This window comes from Pogona vitticeps, chromosome 2, assembly GCF_051106095.1.
Source record: "Pogona vitticeps strain Pit_001003342236 chromosome 2, PviZW2.1, whole genome shotgun sequence".
NCBI lineage: Eukaryota > Metazoa > Chordata > Lepidosauria > Squamata > Agamidae > Pogona > Pogona vitticeps.
Window position 1 is genome coordinate 14,131,196 of NC_135784.1, and position 18,343 is coordinate 14,149,538.

Here is an 18,343-nt window from a genome sequence, read left to right on the forward strand (position 1 = left end):
GCAATGAGAGATAAAAGAGGCATTCCTTTTTTAAAAAAACTGCTAGATAGCTCAGTGGTTTAGGCATCTTGCTGTAGAGCCAGAGGTTGGGAGTTCGAATCCCCCACTATGCCTCCTTGATAGGGGCTGGATTGGTGCAAAGGGTTCCTTCCAGCTCTGTGGTCTAAGATTATATGAATATACAAGACACAGTCTTTGACTAGTATTGTAGGACCCCCATATTCGTGGGGGATCAGTTCCAAGTCCACCCCTAGGGATGCTGGAAAATACGGATTATGACAAACATCATAATTGTTTTTTAGTTGTTAACTCGTGTCCCACTCTTCATGACCCCATGGACCAGAGCATGGCAGGCCCTCCTGTTTTCCACTGTCTGCCGGTATAGCAAATGCTATACATAGTCTCTCTCTGGTCTCCGGCTCCCTCTCAGGGCCATTTCTGGTAATTACATCGTGAAAATACAGTACTGTATATTTTGCTAGGTAAAGGTAAAGGTTCCCCTTGACAATTTTTGTCCAGTCGTGTTCGACTCTAGGAGGCGGTGCTCATCCCCATTTCCAAGCCATAGAGCCAGCGTTTTGTCCGAAGACAATCTTCCGTGGTCACATGGCCAGTGCGACTTAGACACGGAACGCTGTTACCTTCCCACCGAAGTGGTCCCTATTTATCTACTTGCATTTGCATGCTTTCGAACCGCTAGGTTGGCAGGAGCTGGGACAAGCGACGGGCGCTCACTCCATTGCGTGGATTCGATCTTACGACTGCTTGGTCTTCTGACCCTGCAGCACAGGCTTCTGTGGTTTAGCCCGCAGTGCCACCACGTCCCTCTGCAGATAGCATGGTCTCCCTCTGCTGGCCATTTGTGACAACTTTGCTGTTAAATATACATATACAGTGTGTAGTATATTGGGGATTTTTCTTTTACTATTTTCTGCCCGTCAGCAAGTGAATCCGTGGATACTGGTCCCGTAGATAAGGGGGTCGTACTGTATTATAGAACAGATACAAGTTTTAACAAAAAACCCAAGCATCAGATATCAGAGAAATATGTATGCTGTTCCTAATATTGTGGGGTTTTGTGGCTCTGATAGTGTTGTTTCAGAGATCTGAAGGTGGTTATATTTTATGAAATTCTGCATCATTGTTCCCAATCCCCCAATGACTATGGGGACCACTGAAATGTTTCACCTACAAAAAATTTATTTTTATTGCCAGATCCATGTATTTTGTTAATTTTTCCAATTTTTTAATCTTCAGATCTGGCATAAGAAGAAGTTTGGAACTGCTGGCTTAGAGGGAAGCCGCTGGGTGGCTACACCAAAGGAGAAAAGACACAGCAGCATTATTGGTCCAAGCACACATTAAATACAAATTCTGGAAGATTTATTCAGCAGCTCAGCAAGAGAGAAAAAAAAAGAATGCTAAGATGCCCACATTATAAGGAAGACACATCCGTTCATCCAAACACATTCACCCATAACATATCCTGAAAATGGCTCAGCTGTTTACTCTTCAGGGTGAACTTGTGACATTGGGGGACTCCGACTCCCATCAGGTCCAGCCAGGATGTCCAAAAACCATTGTGGGAATGGTAACCCATCTGAGAGAGGGCCACAGGTTCTCTACTCATGGCGTACCCCATAGAATATCTGTAACAGAACATGGGGAGGCAAGATGTATAACTCTTTACAGACAAGATCTTCCACCATCAAGGTGTTGTAACAGGATTACCTCGGGTGGTGGTTGGGCTCTCCTTTGTTGGGTTTTTTAACAGGCTGGAAGGAATATGCAGATGCAGACTACTTGGGGGGGGGTGGACAAGATAAACCACAGGATCTCATCCAAGTCTTAAAAATCCTCCATGAAGGCATTGTGAAACATCTACCCCATCTCTAACTTTCTGGCCCACTCTTCCTTCCCATCGCCTGTCTTTTCAGTTTTTAGAACCTGAACTGGGGTGTGCCGTTTGGAGTTGCTTATTCGTTTGTTTTGTTTTGAACTCTCAACTCCCAGGATCCTCCAGACTGGATTCTGGGAGCCCACAGGCCCACACCGACATTTTCAGTCACCTGAAACAAGGCCTAACTTCCAGGCTCCTTGGCTATCTCAGCTCTTCTTGGGCCTACTGTTGTCATGGTGTTTAAGGCCTAGGTCTTCATGGGAAGTGTAGTCTCCTTGCTTATTAGATCATAATAGGCAAGGAGACTACACTTCCCATGAAGACCTAGGCCTTAAACACCATGACAACAGTAGGCCCAAGAAGAGCTGAGATAGCCAAGGAGCCAGGAAATTAGGCCTTGTTTCAGGTGACTGAAAATGTCGGTGTGAGTCTGTGGACTCCCAGAATTCAGGTATTAGAGGTAAAACTACCTCACCCACAGAGACCTATGCCGCTCAAGAAATACTAGAGCTGTTGCTTTTTTGTACTTTTAACAACAGAAACACCAAGTAAGGCAGTCTGGAAGACAGGCCCTGTTCCAGGTGAGTGAAATACAGGTTTCTGTGGGCTGGAACTCCCAGAATTCTGCCCAGGGAATTCTGGGAGTTGAAGTAGAAGAAACAACAACGAATGGGAGGCTTGAACATCCTTCTCTCTTTGTGATGTGACAACGTAGGTCTGAAAAATGAGAGAAAAACAATAAAATATATCAAATCTAGCTGTACCCTTTCAATCTGTGCTCTTCCAGTCAAACAAAATATAGTTTTTCTGGTACAGCATTCTGCCTCAAAGCAGTCTTTTATATATTCCTTTCTATGCATTTCTCTGTATTTTAAAGGGTTATATATTTTAAAAAAATTACATCCTGCGTTTCCAATGCAACTAACACTTCCTTAAAATAAATGGTAAGAAAAACTATCCCATAAAACAAATCAAGGAATATAGAAATGCAAACAGGTTCAGCAGATAAAAACATTTATGGGTCCTAGCACAACATAAACATCATCTCCTTGAATTGGAGAAATGCTTTGTGAAAGAGGAACATTTTGGTAGCTGGCAAGATAGTTCAGTGGTTTAGGTTTCTGCCTGTGGAGCCAAAGGTCGGGAGTTCGATTCCCCCACTGGGCCTCCTGCGAATAGAGCCAGCCTATGTGGCCTTGGGCAAGCTGCACAGTCCCAGGAACCCCACAGAAAACGAGAATGGGAAACCATTTCTGAGTATTTTCTACCTTCAAAACCCTGCAAAGGGTTACCGTATGTCAAAATTGACTTGACTAAGGAGTCTCGTGGCACAGTGGTTAAACTGCAGAACTGCAGCTAAAACTCTGCTTATGCCCTAGGTTTCTATCCCAGGTAACTCGCTCAAATTCATTCAGCCTTCCAGCCTTCCGAGGTCGGTTACTTGAGTGCCCAGCTTGTGTGGGTGTGAGTGGATGCATTGTGCAGCCTGCATAATTAAACTGTAAACCACCCAGAGTGCTTTAAGCACTATGAAGCGGTATATAAGCAGCACTCTTTGATAATACATGATTATTAAAATACAGGGAAAGGGGGGGCTAAGTGGATCTTATGGGGTAAGATATTCCACAGTCTTGACCGCGGTTACTGAGGAGGCTTTCTCTCTTGTCCTGGCTGACTCCTCTTGTATGCAAATATTTTCAAAGAGAGAGAAAATACTGTATTTTGGCTGGAAGCAGCTACAGTATGATTTTTCCCTCTGTTATCCCTTTCAAGATGATAATGGTTCAGGCTGGGACTGGGATATGAGTCAACTCTAAAGGCCAAGGAAACCAATCAGAAAGCCGAATCCCCTCAAATCCTGGCCTCTGTGCTCTGAGAAAAGAAACATTTAAAAGGAAGGACTGTTTAAATTAGAGAAGTGACAGAATGTACAACTAAAAATATGTCAGCAGATGTCCCAGTATTTATCAAAACAATCCCCTTTCTCTGTGGGTGAACACATAAATATTTCATGGGTGGATAATGCCATTACACAGTTCAGTCACTAGGTGGCATTTGACTTAGCTGTAGAGTCAGGTGTTCACCATGTTTGTTTCTGGACAGGAAAAGCAACATTTGTGCCTCTGTGTTTCCTAAGCCTTCCATAACGGAGAAGCCACAAGACAATTTCTGTTCTCCAAATTCTTTTTGCCATATATGTTCCTTAGCACCTTCTTCAGCATTGATTAAGTACAAGTATGTCCAACCAAGCATCTGTTGCCTAGGATTCAAGTCTGCATTACCTTTAGTCACTAGATCCAAGTTAGCCCTTGCTTACAGAAGCTCATGCTAAAATTAAACTTGAGTTTGCAAGATCTGAGCAAGGTTGTTAACAGTAGGATATTTGGGAGGCCACTCATTCCTAAGGAAGTAACTTGACCACGAGAATAACATCATAAAACTGATAGTCTTGAGGATGACCCCGGAGGACTTCCGCCATGGATCCTGCACAGACTGATCCGTCCCTTCGTCCGTAATGCCCTCTTAGATATGAAGAGGAACCAGTCCCTCGAAGACTGCATGTTGTGTTGCAAAATATGTTAAAAATGGGGGAAGGGAGAAAAAAGCCATTAGAGAGATAAGAGAGATCAATGTTGTGAATTCCATACAAGGAGGATTCCATACAAGAATGACCACAAGCAATTTCCTCTTCAACCACACACCTAGTGTGAACACATTGGTTCTTAATTTACTTCACAGAAAACATAGGCCTATTTATTGACAAATATAGCTTAGCAGAATTTCTTTACACCACTATAGATCTTCAGTTGAAGCTGTTTGGATAGCTCAGGGGTTTAGGTCTTTGTCTGTGAGCCAGGGGTTAGGAGTTCGATTCCCTGCAGTGCATCCCGCAAGTAGAGCCAACCTATGTGGCCTTGGGCAAGCTGTACGGTCCTAGGTTGCCCCAGAAGAAAGGAATAGGAAAGCACTTCTGGAAAGGGTTGCCATAAGTCAGAAGTGACTTGATGGCATAGGATTATTATAGGTGGCTGGATAGCTCAGTGAGTTTGGTACAGTGGTGCCTCACTTGACGATGTTAGTTCGTTCCAGTGAAATCGCTGTAGAGCGAAAACATGGTAAAGTGAAATAAAAAAGCCCATTAAAATGCACTGAAACCCATTCAATGCGTTCCAATGGGCTGAAAACTCACCGTCCAGCGAAGATCCTCCATAGGGGCGGCCATTTTCGGGTGCCTGTATAGCGAAAAATGGTTCCTAAACACAGCGGGGAGCCATTTTGTACACCCGGTGGCCGTTTTGAAATCCGACGATCAGCTGTTTTTAGATTGTCATCATGTGAAAATCGGTTCCCGAGGCAGGGAACCGATCATCATGAAGCGGATTTTTCCCATTTAAACCATCGTTTTGCGATCGCTTTTGCAATCGCAAAAACCTAATCATCAAGCGATTTCCTCATTAAGGGAGGCAATCGTTAAGCGAGGCACCACTGTATCTGGTTACGGAGCCAGAGGTTGGGAATTCGATTCCTTGTGGTGCCTCCTGCAAGTAGAGCCAGCCTATGTGGCCTTGGGCAAACTGTGCACAGTCCACAAAGAAGGGAATAAGAAACTCCTGTGTATTCTCTACCTTATGAAAACCCTAGAAAGGGTTGCCATTAAGTCAGAAGTGACTTGACAGCACATGATGATAATAGAACTTCAAGAAAAAGTTTGCAGCACCTGGAAAAAGATATAACTTTGTGGGTAAAAAGACCGCTGATGTTTGAATGGCCCTTTATTTTGTTACGATCTATTCCAGATTTTAAGCAGGGTCACTTCACCGCATCAAAGCAATGCGAAGCAACCCACTTTTCTTTTCCTACAAGAATACTAATGTTCTCTTATTTTATGACTTTATTCCCCTCTGTGAATTCTTTTACATCTAAAACGTCCTGAGTTTCAACGGAGGTGTTTTGCAGACACCAGGCATTAAACGGGGTCTCCCTGGTGTGGATTCTTTGATGCCGAATAAGGAGCGTGCTTGAAAAAAAACCCTTTCCACACTCAAAGCATTTGAATGGCTTCTCCCCGGTGTGACGTCTCTGGTGTTTATTAAGCAGGGAGGCCTCGCTGAAGCCCTTCCCACATTCCTGGCATTTAAAGGGTTTCTCTCCTGTGTGGGTCCTTTCGTGTCTAATAAGGAGCGTGCTCCAGGTAAAACACTTCCCACACTCCAGACATTTAAAGGGTTTGTCTCCCGTGTGGGTTCTTACATGAGAAATGAGGATCGAGTTATGGCTAAAACTTTTTCCACACTCCAGGCATTTAAAGGGTTTTTCTCCCGTGTGGATTCTCTTGTGGGAAGTGAGGTGGATGTGCTGACGGAAATTCCTTCCACACTCCAGGCACTTAAAGGGTTTCTCTCCTGTGTGGATTCGCTTGTGGGAAGTGAGGTGGATGTGCTGACGGAAACGCTTCCCGCACTCTAGGCATTTAAAGGGTTTTTGCCCTGTATGCATTCCTTGGTGGGCGGTAAGAATTCCACTCTGACTAAAACATTTCCCACACTCCAGGCATTTAAAGGGCTTCTCTCCTGTGTGGGTCCTTTGATGTGCCGTAAGACTTCGGCTCTGACTGAAACATTTCCCACACTCACTGCATTTATATGGTTTCTCCCCCGTGTGGCTTATCTGATGTCTGATGAGGTTTGTACTATCGATGAAGCTTTTATCACACTCCAAGCATTTAAAGGGTTTCTCTCCTGTGTGGATCCTTTTGTGCCGAATAAGCTCGGAGCTCCGACTAAAGCTCTTTTCACATTCGGGACATTTAAAGGGTTTCTCTCCCGTATGGGTTCTTTCATGCCTAACAAGTTCGGAGCTGTGCCCGAAGCTCTTTTCACACAATAAGCATTTAAAGGGTCTCTCTCCAGTGTGGGTCCTTTCATGCCTGATAAGATGTGAGCTCTGGCTGAAACTCTTTCCACATTCCTGGCATTTAAAGGGTTTCTCCCCTGTATGTGTTCTTTTATGGGAGGTAAGGTGGATGTGCTGACGAAAACTCTTCCCACACTCCTGGCATTTGAAGGGTTTCTCTCCCGTATGGATTCTTTCGTGGGAGGTAAGGTGGATGAGCTGGCGAAATCTCTTCCCACACTCCAGGCATTTGAAGGGTTTCTGCCCCGAATGCATTCCTTGGTGGGCAGTAAGAATTCCGCTCTGACTGAAGCACTTCCCACATTCTAGGCATTTATAGGGTTTCTCGCCTGTGTGGCTCCTTTGATGGGTGGTAAGAATTCCGCTATTGCTGAAGCATTTCCCACACTCTAGGCATTTATATGGTTTCTCCCCTGTGTGGCTCCTTTGATGGGAAGTGAGGTTTCTGCTCTGACTGAAGCCCTTTCCACACTCCAGGCATTTAAAGGGTTTCTCTCCCGTGTGGATTCTTTTGTGTCTATTCAGTTCTGAGGTTCTACTGAAGCTCTTCCCGCATTCTTGACACATAAATGGCTTGGGTTTTTCTCCAGTTTGGGCCATAACACTTGAGGTACCATGATGGTTTTCTACATATGCAGAACACTCATTCTGTCTGTCACCTTTTCTTAATTGTTTATGACCTGGAATTTCATCGAAATCAGTGTCTAGACCATCAACCGACCCAATGTCCTCTTCAAATATTTGTTTTCCTTTCGGCTTCTTCACTCTGTCTTGATTCGCAACATCCTTTTCCACGTCTGAATATTGATCGCTCTCTTCCAATACCTGATGGGCTTCCTCTTCAACTGTGCTCTTCCACAGATCCCCTGCTGAAGCAAAAAAACAGAAATGAGTGATATATGCGAGAGGGAAAAAAATGAAAAAGCGAAATTTCCCCATAGGGACCATCGCAAAGCGATCGCTTTTGCGATGGCAAAAAGTCCATCGCAAAGCGATTTCATCGCTATACGGAGCAATCGCTATGCGAGGCACCACCGTATTTTTGGAATGTAGTCAAGTACAGTAGGGCACACACACACCCATCCACTCAGGATTGGTTCCAAGTCCCAACCGGATACTGAAAACCTTGGATAATAGTGAACACTATAGATATAGCATGGTAAAACAAACAAGCCCCTTCATAGTTTGCTGCCTTATTGTGGTGAAGGGGCTTGAGTAATTCAGAGAAGCTATGGGCTATGCTGTGGAAGGACACCCAAGACGGACAGGTCACAGTGGAGAGTGGATGCCGAAGAATTGATGCTTTTGAACTGTGGTGCTGGAGGAGACTCTTGAGAGTCCCCTGAACTGCAAGGAGAACAAACCTATCCATTTTGAAGGAAATCAACCCTGAATGCTCACTGGAAGGACAGATCCTGAAGCTGAGGCTCCAATACTTTGGCCATCTCATGCAAAGAGAAGACTCCCTAGAAAAGACTGTGATGTTGGGAAAGTGTGAAGGGAAGAGGAGAAGGGGACGACAGAGGACGAGATGGTTGGACAGTGTCATCGAAGCAACAAACAGGAATTTGACTAAACTCTGGGAGGCAGTGGAAGACAGGAGAGCCTGGGGTCATGAAGAGTCGGACACGACTAAGCAACAACAAAACAAACAAACAAACAAAACTAGAAAATGTACTCTCAAAGGCTTTCAAGGCCGGGATCCAATGGTTGCTGTAGGTTTTTCAGGCTGTTTGGCCGTGTTCTGGAGGTTTTTCTTCATAACGTTTCACCAGTCTCTGTGGCCAGCATCTTCAGAGGACAGGAGTTACAGTTAGTGTTCCCAGACAGAGTTCTAACTCCTGTCCTTCGAAGAAATGTTAGGAAGAAAAACCTCCAGAACACGGCCAAACAGCCTGAAAAACCTTCAACCAAAACCAGAAAATTATTTTTAAATGCATTGCCAGAACTGGCCAGGAGAGGGTGCCAGAGACCATGCGATGTGTTCTTCCCTAACAAATATTTGTAGCATGGTGTCTGGCTTCCTCTAGTGGTAGGTTCTGGTAATACATGTGAAAAAGAGTTTCTTTGTTTTTTTTCTTTTAATATTTTTAATATTTTCAGACCGTGGAGAGGTGAAACCGTGGATACTAATCCTGCACATACGAGGTTCCTATTGTACTTTAAATGATTTCTGACTGGAGTTATTTCTTTTACATGCAGTAAGGTTTCCACTCTGAGTACCTCGGCTAAGAAGACCAGGATGATGCCCTTTGTTTCTTTTTTGGACTCCAACTCCCAGAACATTCCAATTATCCCCAGGCATAAACCCAGGAATTACAGCCCACAGACTCACACCTACAGATACCAACATTCCGCTGACCTGGAACAAGACCCCACCTTCAAGGCTGCTTGGCTCTTGGACTTACATTTCCTGTACAGAAAGGAAGCTGGCCTGATGCAACCTGAGAGTTGTAGGCGTTTCTGGGAAGTGTAGTTTCACTGCCGATTAAGCCCTATAAAGTAGTGGTCCCCAACCTTTTCCAATCCACAGACCAGTTGGGGGGGCCGGGTATGAGTGCATTAATGAGTGGGGCACCAGTGCATGGGGTGGGGCACCCATGCGTGCATATGGGGGGCCCATGTGTGCATGCGGGAGGGAGTGTGTGCAGGGGGCGGGAGATCTGTCTCCACAACCCGGTCCTGGCAAGGACCAGTACCAGCCTGCAGACCAGGGGTTCGGAACCCCGGCTATATAGGACTCCTCCCAATGAACTATGCTCTCCGGGAAGACTTATGACTCCCAGGTCACAGTGGGGCAGCTTCCTTGTGTTTGAAAACACAAAGAGGCTGAATAAGGCTCTAAAGGAGGTAAATACAGCTGGTCTGCAGACTTCTGTATCTGGGCTGCAATATATATATTCAAAAGATTTACCTTACAATAGATAGACAGACAGACAGACAGACAGACAGACAGACAGACAGACAGACAGACAGATAATCTGTCAGATCTGCTTTGAGCTAGATTCCTGCCTTGAGCAGGGGGTTGGACTGGATGGCCTTAAAGGCCCCTTCCAACTCAATTATTCTGTGATTCTAATGAGGCAGTTTATAAATGTGAGGAAGGAAGGAATGGATGGACAGACAGACAGACAGATGAATTATTATGTAATTCTAATGAGGCAGTTTATAAATGTGAGGAATGAATGAACGAACGAACGGACGGACGGACAGACGGACGGAAAGACAGACAGACAGACAGATAGATAATCTGTCAGATCTGCTTTGAGCTGGATTCCTGCCTTGAGCAGGGAGCTGGACTGGATGGCCTTAAAGGCCCCTTCCAACTGAATTATTATGTGATTCTAATGAGGCAGTTTATAAATGTGGGGGATGGATGGATAGACAGACGGACGGACAGACAGATAGAAGAAATAAAGTTATTTCTATTGTAGGTAAATCACTTCTGTATATATATATTTCATCTTTATCCTGATATCCCTCACAGACTTCTCCACCCATTAAGGCATAGAGGCATTTATAACCTACACAACTCTTCAGCAATAATACAGTCAGAACAGGACTCACACTCATTGGCAGCCTTCTGAAATGCCATCTCGCTGTGCGACCCTCTGGTTGAGGCCATCAGCGCTTCTTCAGAGACGGGGCCTACCTGTCTCACGCTTCCGGCCCTCCTCCCCTCCATGCGCCTGAAATTTTGGAAAGGACAAAGTGAGAGAGAGAAAAAGCATACAAAAATGGTATGTAAGAACTTCAATCTAACAAGATGGGAAATTCCAGCGTGGTGGGGATTTAGGGAAACAGAAGCAGAAAGCAAGGAAGAAAGCCTGTGGCCGAAGACTCACAATTTGCACCCCACCCACAACTGCTAAGGATTTACCCGACATTCTTAAGAAGAGTGGAGAACTGAGGACAGCATGAGTGCAAGACATCAAATAGATAATATAAAGCTACCAGGAATACACGTATGTTTTAAATTTCTATACTGCCCATCTACGAGTGGCCTACCACTGCTCTGGGCAGTTTCCAACGTAAGACATAAACAGAAACCCATCTCCTCACCCGATCCATGATATGGTAAAATATAACCCCACAGAGCACCCAAGATGGCATGCAAAGAACCCAAAATACGATCAATCTCTAAGCATGTGTGTGCACACAATGGCCAGGCCTTCAGGATTTGAAGAACTAGGGTGTGATACTCAATCCACAGCTGCCTCTGCTATAATTTTCAAGACGACCACCATACCGCTTCCTGCACCTCTCCTGACTAAGAAAGCTGTGCCTGGCGAAATCCAACTGGCCAAGAACGTTACATCGAAGAGTAACTTTCCTGGTGAAATCCATTTTGCCATGAACTGCTGGCTTCTTCATGGATTGCTGCCTTGTCGTGGCGAAGGGGCTTGAGTAACTCAGAGAAACTATGGGCTATGCCGTGCAGGGACACCCAAGACGGACAGGACATAGTGGAGAGTTCCGACTAAACGCAATCCACCTGGAGTAGGAAATGGCAAGCCACTCCAGTATCTTTGCCAAGAACGCCCCATGATCAGAAACAAAAGGCTAAAAGATATGACGCTGGAAGATGGGCCCCTCAGGTCGGAAGGCGTCCAACATGCTACTGAGGAAGAGCGGAGGACAAGTACAAGTAGCTCCAGAGCTAATGAAGTGGTTGGGCCAAAGCCGAAAGGACGCTCAGCTGTGGACGTGCCTGGAAGTGAAAGGAAAATCCAATGCTGCAAAGAAAAATACTGCATAGGAACCTGGAATGTAAGATCTATGAACATTGGGAAGCTGGAGGTGGTCAAACAGGAGATGGCAAGAATAAACATCGACATCCTGGGCATCAGTGAACTAAAATGGACAGGAATGGGCGAATTCAGCTCAGATGATTATCATATCTACTATTGTGGGCAAGAATCCCGTAGAAGGAATGGAGTAGCCCTCATAGTCAACAAAAGAGAGGGAAAAGCTGTAATGGGATACAATCTCAAAAATGATAGAATGATGTCAATACGAATCCAAGGCAGACCATTCAACATCACAATAATCCAAGTTTATGCACCAACCAGCATTGCTGAGGAGACTGAAATTGAACAATTCTATGAAGATTTACAACACCTTCTAGAACTGACACCAAAGAAAGATGTTCTTCTCATTCTAGGGGACTGGAATGCTAAAGTAGGGAGCCAAGAGATAAAAGGAACAACAGGGAAGTTTGGCCTTGGAGTTCAGAACGAAGCAGGACAAAGGCTAATAGAGTTTTGTCAAGAGAATAAGCTGGTCATCACAAACACTCTTTTCCAACAACACAAGAGGCGACTCTATACATGGAAATCACCAGATGGGCAATATCGAAATCAGATTGATTATATTCTCTGCAGCCAAAGATGGAGAAGCTCTATACAGTCAGCAAAAACAAGACCTGGAGCTGACTGCGGTTCTGATCATCAGCTTCTCATAGCAAAATTCAAGCTTAGACTGAAGAGATTAGGAAAAACCACTGGGCCACTCAGGTATAATCTAAACCAAATCCCTTATGAATACACAGTGGAAGTAAAGAACAGATTTAAGGAACTAGATTTGGTGGACAGAGTGCCTGAAGAACTTTGGATAGAGGCTCGTAACATTGTCCAGGAGGCAGCAACGAAAACCATCCCAAAGAAAAGGAAATGCAAGAAAGCAAAGTGGCTGTCCAACGAGGCCTTAGAAATAGCAGAGAGGAGAAGGGAAGCAAAATGCAAGGGAGATAGGGAAAGTTACAGAAACTTGAATGCAGACTTCCAAAGAATAGCAAGGAGAGACAAGAGGGCCTTCTTAAATGAACAATGCAAAGAAATAGAGGAAGATAACAGAAAAGGAAAGACCAGAGATCTGTTCAGGAAAATTGGACATATTAGAGGAACATTTTGCGCAAAGATGAACATGATAAAAGACAAAAATGGGAGGGACCTAACAGAAGCAGAAGACGTCAAGAAGAGGTGGCAAGAATACACAGAGGAATTATATCAGAAAGATGTGGATATCCTGGACAACCCAGACAATGTAGTTGCTGACCTTGAGCCAGACATCCTGGAGAGCGAAGTCAAGTGGGCCTTAGAAAGCCTGGCTAACAACGCCAGTGGAGGTGATGGCATTCCAGTTGAACTATTTAAAATCTTGAAAGATGATGCTGTTAAGGTGCTACATTCAATATGCCAGCAAGTTTGGAAAACTCAACAGTGGCCAGAGGATTGGAAAAGATCAGTCTACATCCCAATCCCAAAGAAAGGCAGTGCCAAAGAATGCTCCAACTACCGTACAATTGCACTCATTTCGCACGCTAGCAAGGTTATGCTCAAAATCCTACAAGGTAGGCTTCAGCAGTATGTGGACCGAGAACTCCCAGAAGTACAAGCTGGATTCCGAAGAGGCAGAGGAACTTGAGACCAAACTGCTAACTTGCGCTGGATTATGGAGAAAGCCAGAGAGTTCCAGAAAAATATCTACTTCTGCTTCATTGACTATGCCAAAGCCTTTGACTGTGTGGACCACAGCAAACTATGGCAAGTTCTTAAAGAAATGGGAGTGCCTGACCACTTTATCTGTCTCCTGAAAAACCTATATGTGGGACAGGAAGCAACAGTTAGAACTGGTCATGGAACAACTGAGTGGTTCAAAATTGGGAAAGGAGTACGGCAAGGCTGTATATTGTCCCCCAGCTTATTTAACTTATATGCAGAATACATCATGCGGAAGGCTGGACTGGAAGAAACCCAAGCCGGAATTAAGATTGCCGGAAGAAATATCAACAACCTCCGATATGCAGATGATACCACTCTGATGGCAGAAAGCGAGGAGGAACTAAAGAACCTTGTAATGAGGGTGAAAGAGGAGAGTGCAAAAAACGGTCTGAAACTCAATATCAAAAAAACAAAGATTATGGCCACTGGTCCCATCACCTCCTGGGAAATAGAAGGGGAAGATATGGAGGCAGTGTCAAATTTTATCTTCCTGGGCTCCATGATCACTGCAGATGGAGACAGCAGCCCTGAAATTAAAAGGCGCCTTCTTCTTGGGAGGAAAGCGATGACAAATCTGGACAGCATCTTGAAAAGCAGAGACATCACCTTGCCAACAAAAGTCCGAATAGTCAAAGCTATGGTTTTTCCTGTCGTGATGTATGGAAGTGAGAGCTGGACCATAAAGAAAGCAGACCGCCGAAGAATTGATGCCTTTGAATTGTGGTGCTGGAGGAGGCTCTTGAGAATCCCCTGGACTGCAAGGAGAACAAACCTATCAGTTCTAAAGGAAATCAACCCTGAGTGCTCACTGGAAGGACAGATCCTGAAGCTGAGGCTCCAGTACTTTGGCCATCTAATGAGAAGAAAAGACTCCCTGGAAAAGACCCTGATGTTGGGAAAGTGTGATGGCAAGAGGACAAGGGGACGACCGAGGATGAGATGGCTGGACAGTGTCTGCGAAGCAACCAACATGAACCTGACACAACTCCGGGAGGCAGTGGAAGACAGGAGGGCCTGGCGTGCTCTGGTCCATGGGGTCACGAAGAGTCGGACACGACTAAACGACTAAACACACACACACATGAACTGCTGGACCTCAAGTTCTTCACACTGATACAAGTCCGACAAAGTGGTGTTTGAGCCACAAAAACTGGCATATTGTATGATGGTTATGTTGTTGTTGTTTAGTCGTTAAGTCATGTCCAACTCTTTGTGACCCCATGGACCAGAGCAGGCCAGGCCCTCCTGTCTTCCACTGCCTCCTGGAGTTGGGTCAGATTCATGTTGGTAGCTTCGGTGACACTATCCAACCATCTTGTCCTTCTCCCGTCCCCTCCCTCCTGCAACCTCCCTCTCCTCCATGCAGGCTGCAGGAGCAGCTGGGCTGCAGCTACCACTGATGCTGGGAAGTTGTGGGTGTCCTGGCCTCCCGCAGCACCGAAGCCTGGGAAGTGCAAGCGGTGTAGGGGGACGAGCTCAGAAAGAGGCACGCTGATAAGAAGGGAGGTCCTAAACCATTCCGGGCTCTGCATTAACACCGGTTTGGAGAAGACCAACGCCTTCAACCTCGAGGGCACTTTATGCAAGGTGTGGGGGAAGTTCCATTTCTATCTCTTTCCCAAGCAGACAGAAGAAACATCGGGTCAGGTTTGGGCATCTGTCACGTGGGGTGCATGCAGAAGCCCATAGGGGCAGCACAGCAGATGACTCAGATAATTCCTCCAGTGCTTACACACACACACACACACACACACACACACACACACACACACACACACACACACACACACACACACACACACACACACACACACACACACACACACACACACACACACACACACACACACACACACACACACACACACAATCTGGGCTCCAAAAGTTCCCAACAGCTGTGTCACCAACAGTCTGCAGGATTCCTGGGGGGAGGGCCTGGTGCACTCCTGAATTAAAAACCCATTTAAGCTATTACGAGGTGTAAGGGGGCTTGAGGGGTGCCCCTCTTTTTTTTTGCAAGCGGGACCTTTTCGAGTGGGCGTGGCCCTGGGAAGGCGTGGCCCTGTGGCTCCGCCCTCCCCTTTTTGCCTGCCGCCTTCAACTTTTGCAAGCATGATTGTCTTTCCCGTGAAGGCTTGCCTGCTTAGGTTGTCCCCAAATACAACAGCCAGATCTTTGAACTGATAAATCCAGATGTGGCGCCCAGAAGACAAGGAGGCGAAGCTTTTTGTGCACAGAGGGAGGGAGTCCCGGCCATGGGGGGGGCACTGCATGGGATGAACCCCCTCCTGCATGGAGAGGGGTGGGGGGGTCTTTGTTATTCCTGCCCCCCACCCCACTCAGTGCTGCTTCCCTTTCTCCCCTCCTTTTTCCCTGCCTGCCTGGAAAAAACAATCTTGCGTCCTCTTCCGTCCACCCCAGGGAAGCTGCAACTCACCCGATGCCTTCCCAGCCCCGGTGGCAGCTGCAGCCCAGCTGCTCCTGCAGCCTTGCATGGAGGAGAGGGAGGTTGCAGGAGGGAGGGGGGCGAGAGAGAGGGAAAGGGAAGGGGAGGGAGGAGAAAAGCGGGCCGGAAATGGTTTCCCAGAGGTGACCCACTCGCGCCTTCTTTCTCCCGGCGGCCTCTCTAGCCGCGCGAGTCGCTCTCTTTAACCCTTCGAGGAGAGGACGGGAGGTGTGTTTTTCATCCTCTCTGAGGTCCTTTAAATGTGAAAAAGTATGGCCAGAGAAAAAAAGGACAGGGAGACGTCAGCGATAGCTTTCTGTCCATCCCTCGTTTATGTATTTAGTTTTTTTGTTGGCGGGGAAGAAAATTGGAGGTTTGATGTGAGTAGTGTTTTAAAGACGAGGTTAAAAGGTCGGTGGGGAGGTTGGGGGAGAATCAGGAGTCAAATTAACATGGTTTATGATCCGATTCTTGCTTCCTTTGCAACTAGTTGGACTAAAAATGCTGAAGAGCCCTGTGGTGTCTCGAAGACTTGCACGTTAAGTCGGAGGTTGGAATGAACATAATGGATTCTTATGACAGGAAAGCCTGCTTGAATAATTGACCAGATAGGCAGAATATATTATTATTATTATTATTATTATTATTATTATTATTATTATTATTATTATTATTATTATTATTATTATTATTATTATTATTATTATTATTATTATTATTATTATTATTATTATTATTAATTGGATTTTTACCCCGCCTATCTGGACCAGTGGACCACTCTAGGCGGCTTCCAACATAAAATTAAATAATGAAACACAATTGTATATAATATAAATAAAATAAATAAGTAAATAAATTGAAGGGAAAGGTCATTTGCCTGCTTGCGGAAAGAGAGCAAAGACTCCAGTGGCAGGGAGTTCCAGAGTCTGGAAGCAGTCACAGAGAAAGCCCTCTCTCGTGTCCCCAGCAAATGCACCTGTGAAGGTGGCAGGAGCGAAAGGCTTCTCCTGATTACCTTAATACTTTATACAACTCATAATGGGAAACACAATCTTTGAGAAAACTTGGATCCAGGCTGTTTAGGGCTTTAAAGGTTAAAACTACCTCTTTGAATTGTGCCCAGAAACTGATTGACAGCCTGTGGAGCTGCCTACATGTTTTTTCTTCCACTGGAGTGCTCAGAACTGGACACAGGAAACCAAATGAGGTCTGACCAAAGCAGAACTGAGTGAGACCACAATCTGCCTTGATGGAGATACATACCACCCCTCGCTCCTTTCATGTTTGGTCAATATTTACTGCTGTGCAAACAGTGAAGACACTAAAATACAACAGAGATTCAATATGGTTGGTTCCATTGACTATAGCGATATTTTTTATTCATTATTAGTGGGTTGCCCAGTTTAAGTTTATGAATGTATATGAAATAGAGGTAAAATTTAAAACAAATTAAAATTTTAAGATAACTAGACTATTTTTTACAGAAGCAGGCTATTTTGATAGCCTTATCTTGGCCATTTGCTAGACCTTCTTTTTGTACATGTGGCGAAGCATAATTTGCATGCATGTAAGTGCTGTATTGATTGAATTTCTCCACAGTTACAGAAAATTTGTCCTGCATCCAAGTAGCCCCGTTTTACCTGATTAGTCTTTGATGGTAAAAATGATGGTAAAATAGGGTGAACTGGGGCTGATCAATAAGACAGCTGGAGGTTACATCTAAGAGAATGGCATGGGTGTTTTATTAGAATATTGCCAATGAGATGTTTGTAATCCAGGGTTTTTATTTTATAAATCACAAGTTGGCACAATTGGTGACCATTTGAAGGACAAACAGCCTTCTAGCTATGAATGTAGAGCCAGTGTGATCTTGTCAAGACCCACCCAATCACCAAGAACACATAATTTTGTGAGTATTTTTTGACATCCCAGCCAAGCAGTACTGGGATTCATCACCTGAGGAGAGAGGGTATAATGGAATAACTTTGCATATTTACATTTCTATTGTTTAATAGATTTACTGCTGGCTGAAGAGCTCAGTGGTTTAGGTTTCTGATTGTAGAGCCAGAGGTTGGGAGTTCTAATCCCCCACATTGCCTCCAGGGAGAAGAGCCAGCCTGGGTGGCCTTGGGCAAGCTGCACAGTCCCAGGGCGCCCTCTGGAGGAAGGGAAGGGGAAAACCACTTCTACGTACAGTATTCTGATGATAATTAAAAGATTCATTCAACTATACGGGCTGTTTTATAACATATTTACAAGGATCACCACCCACATGTGTTCATTTGATCAGATGAACCCCCTCTGCTGTACTAAGAACACATCATAACTGACTCTGTGTTAATGAGCAGTTATAAAAGCATGCAGATCAATGCAAAAATGGGAACATTTTGATTGAAAAAAAAGTCAAAAGATGACAATCAAGTGGAGAAAGCAAGTGAACAGCAATGAGATGTGAATGGAACAATCTCACTTCTTTCTTCTGCTTGAAAAACAAAATGCTCTTTCCAGCCATTTCTGTGCAGGGTGAATCTCATGGGTTTGGACCCAAAATCTCACACATTGCCCACCACCTCTGACTTA

General features: G+C 45.0%; 1 protein-coding gene across 2 annotated transcripts; it reads right to left on the reverse strand.

The window, feature by feature from the left end:
- Nucleotides 1–2,897: 2,897 nt before the first annotated feature.
- LOC110070032 (uncharacterized) lies at nt 2,898–15,876 on the reverse strand. 2 transcript variants are annotated; one of them, XM_020777626.3, is made up of 3 exons: nt 15,755–15,876; nt 10,382–10,503; nt 2,898–7,680 (listed from the first exon to the last, which is right to left on the reverse strand). In XM_020777626.3, the coding sequence occupies exons 2-3, from the start codon at nt 10,497–10,499 to the stop codon at nt 5,780–5,782; spliced, it is 2,019 nt and encodes a 672-aa protein (XP_020633285.3). In that variant the 5' UTR covers nt 10,500–10,503; nt 15,755–15,876; the 3' UTR covers nt 2,898–5,779. The 2 variants fall into 2 exon arrangements, with proteins under 2 accessions (XP_020633285.3, XP_020633284.3); XM_020777625.3 differs by having other exon boundaries at nt 2,898–7,683.
- Between the last annotated feature and the right edge of the window lie 2,467 nt (nt 15,877–18,343).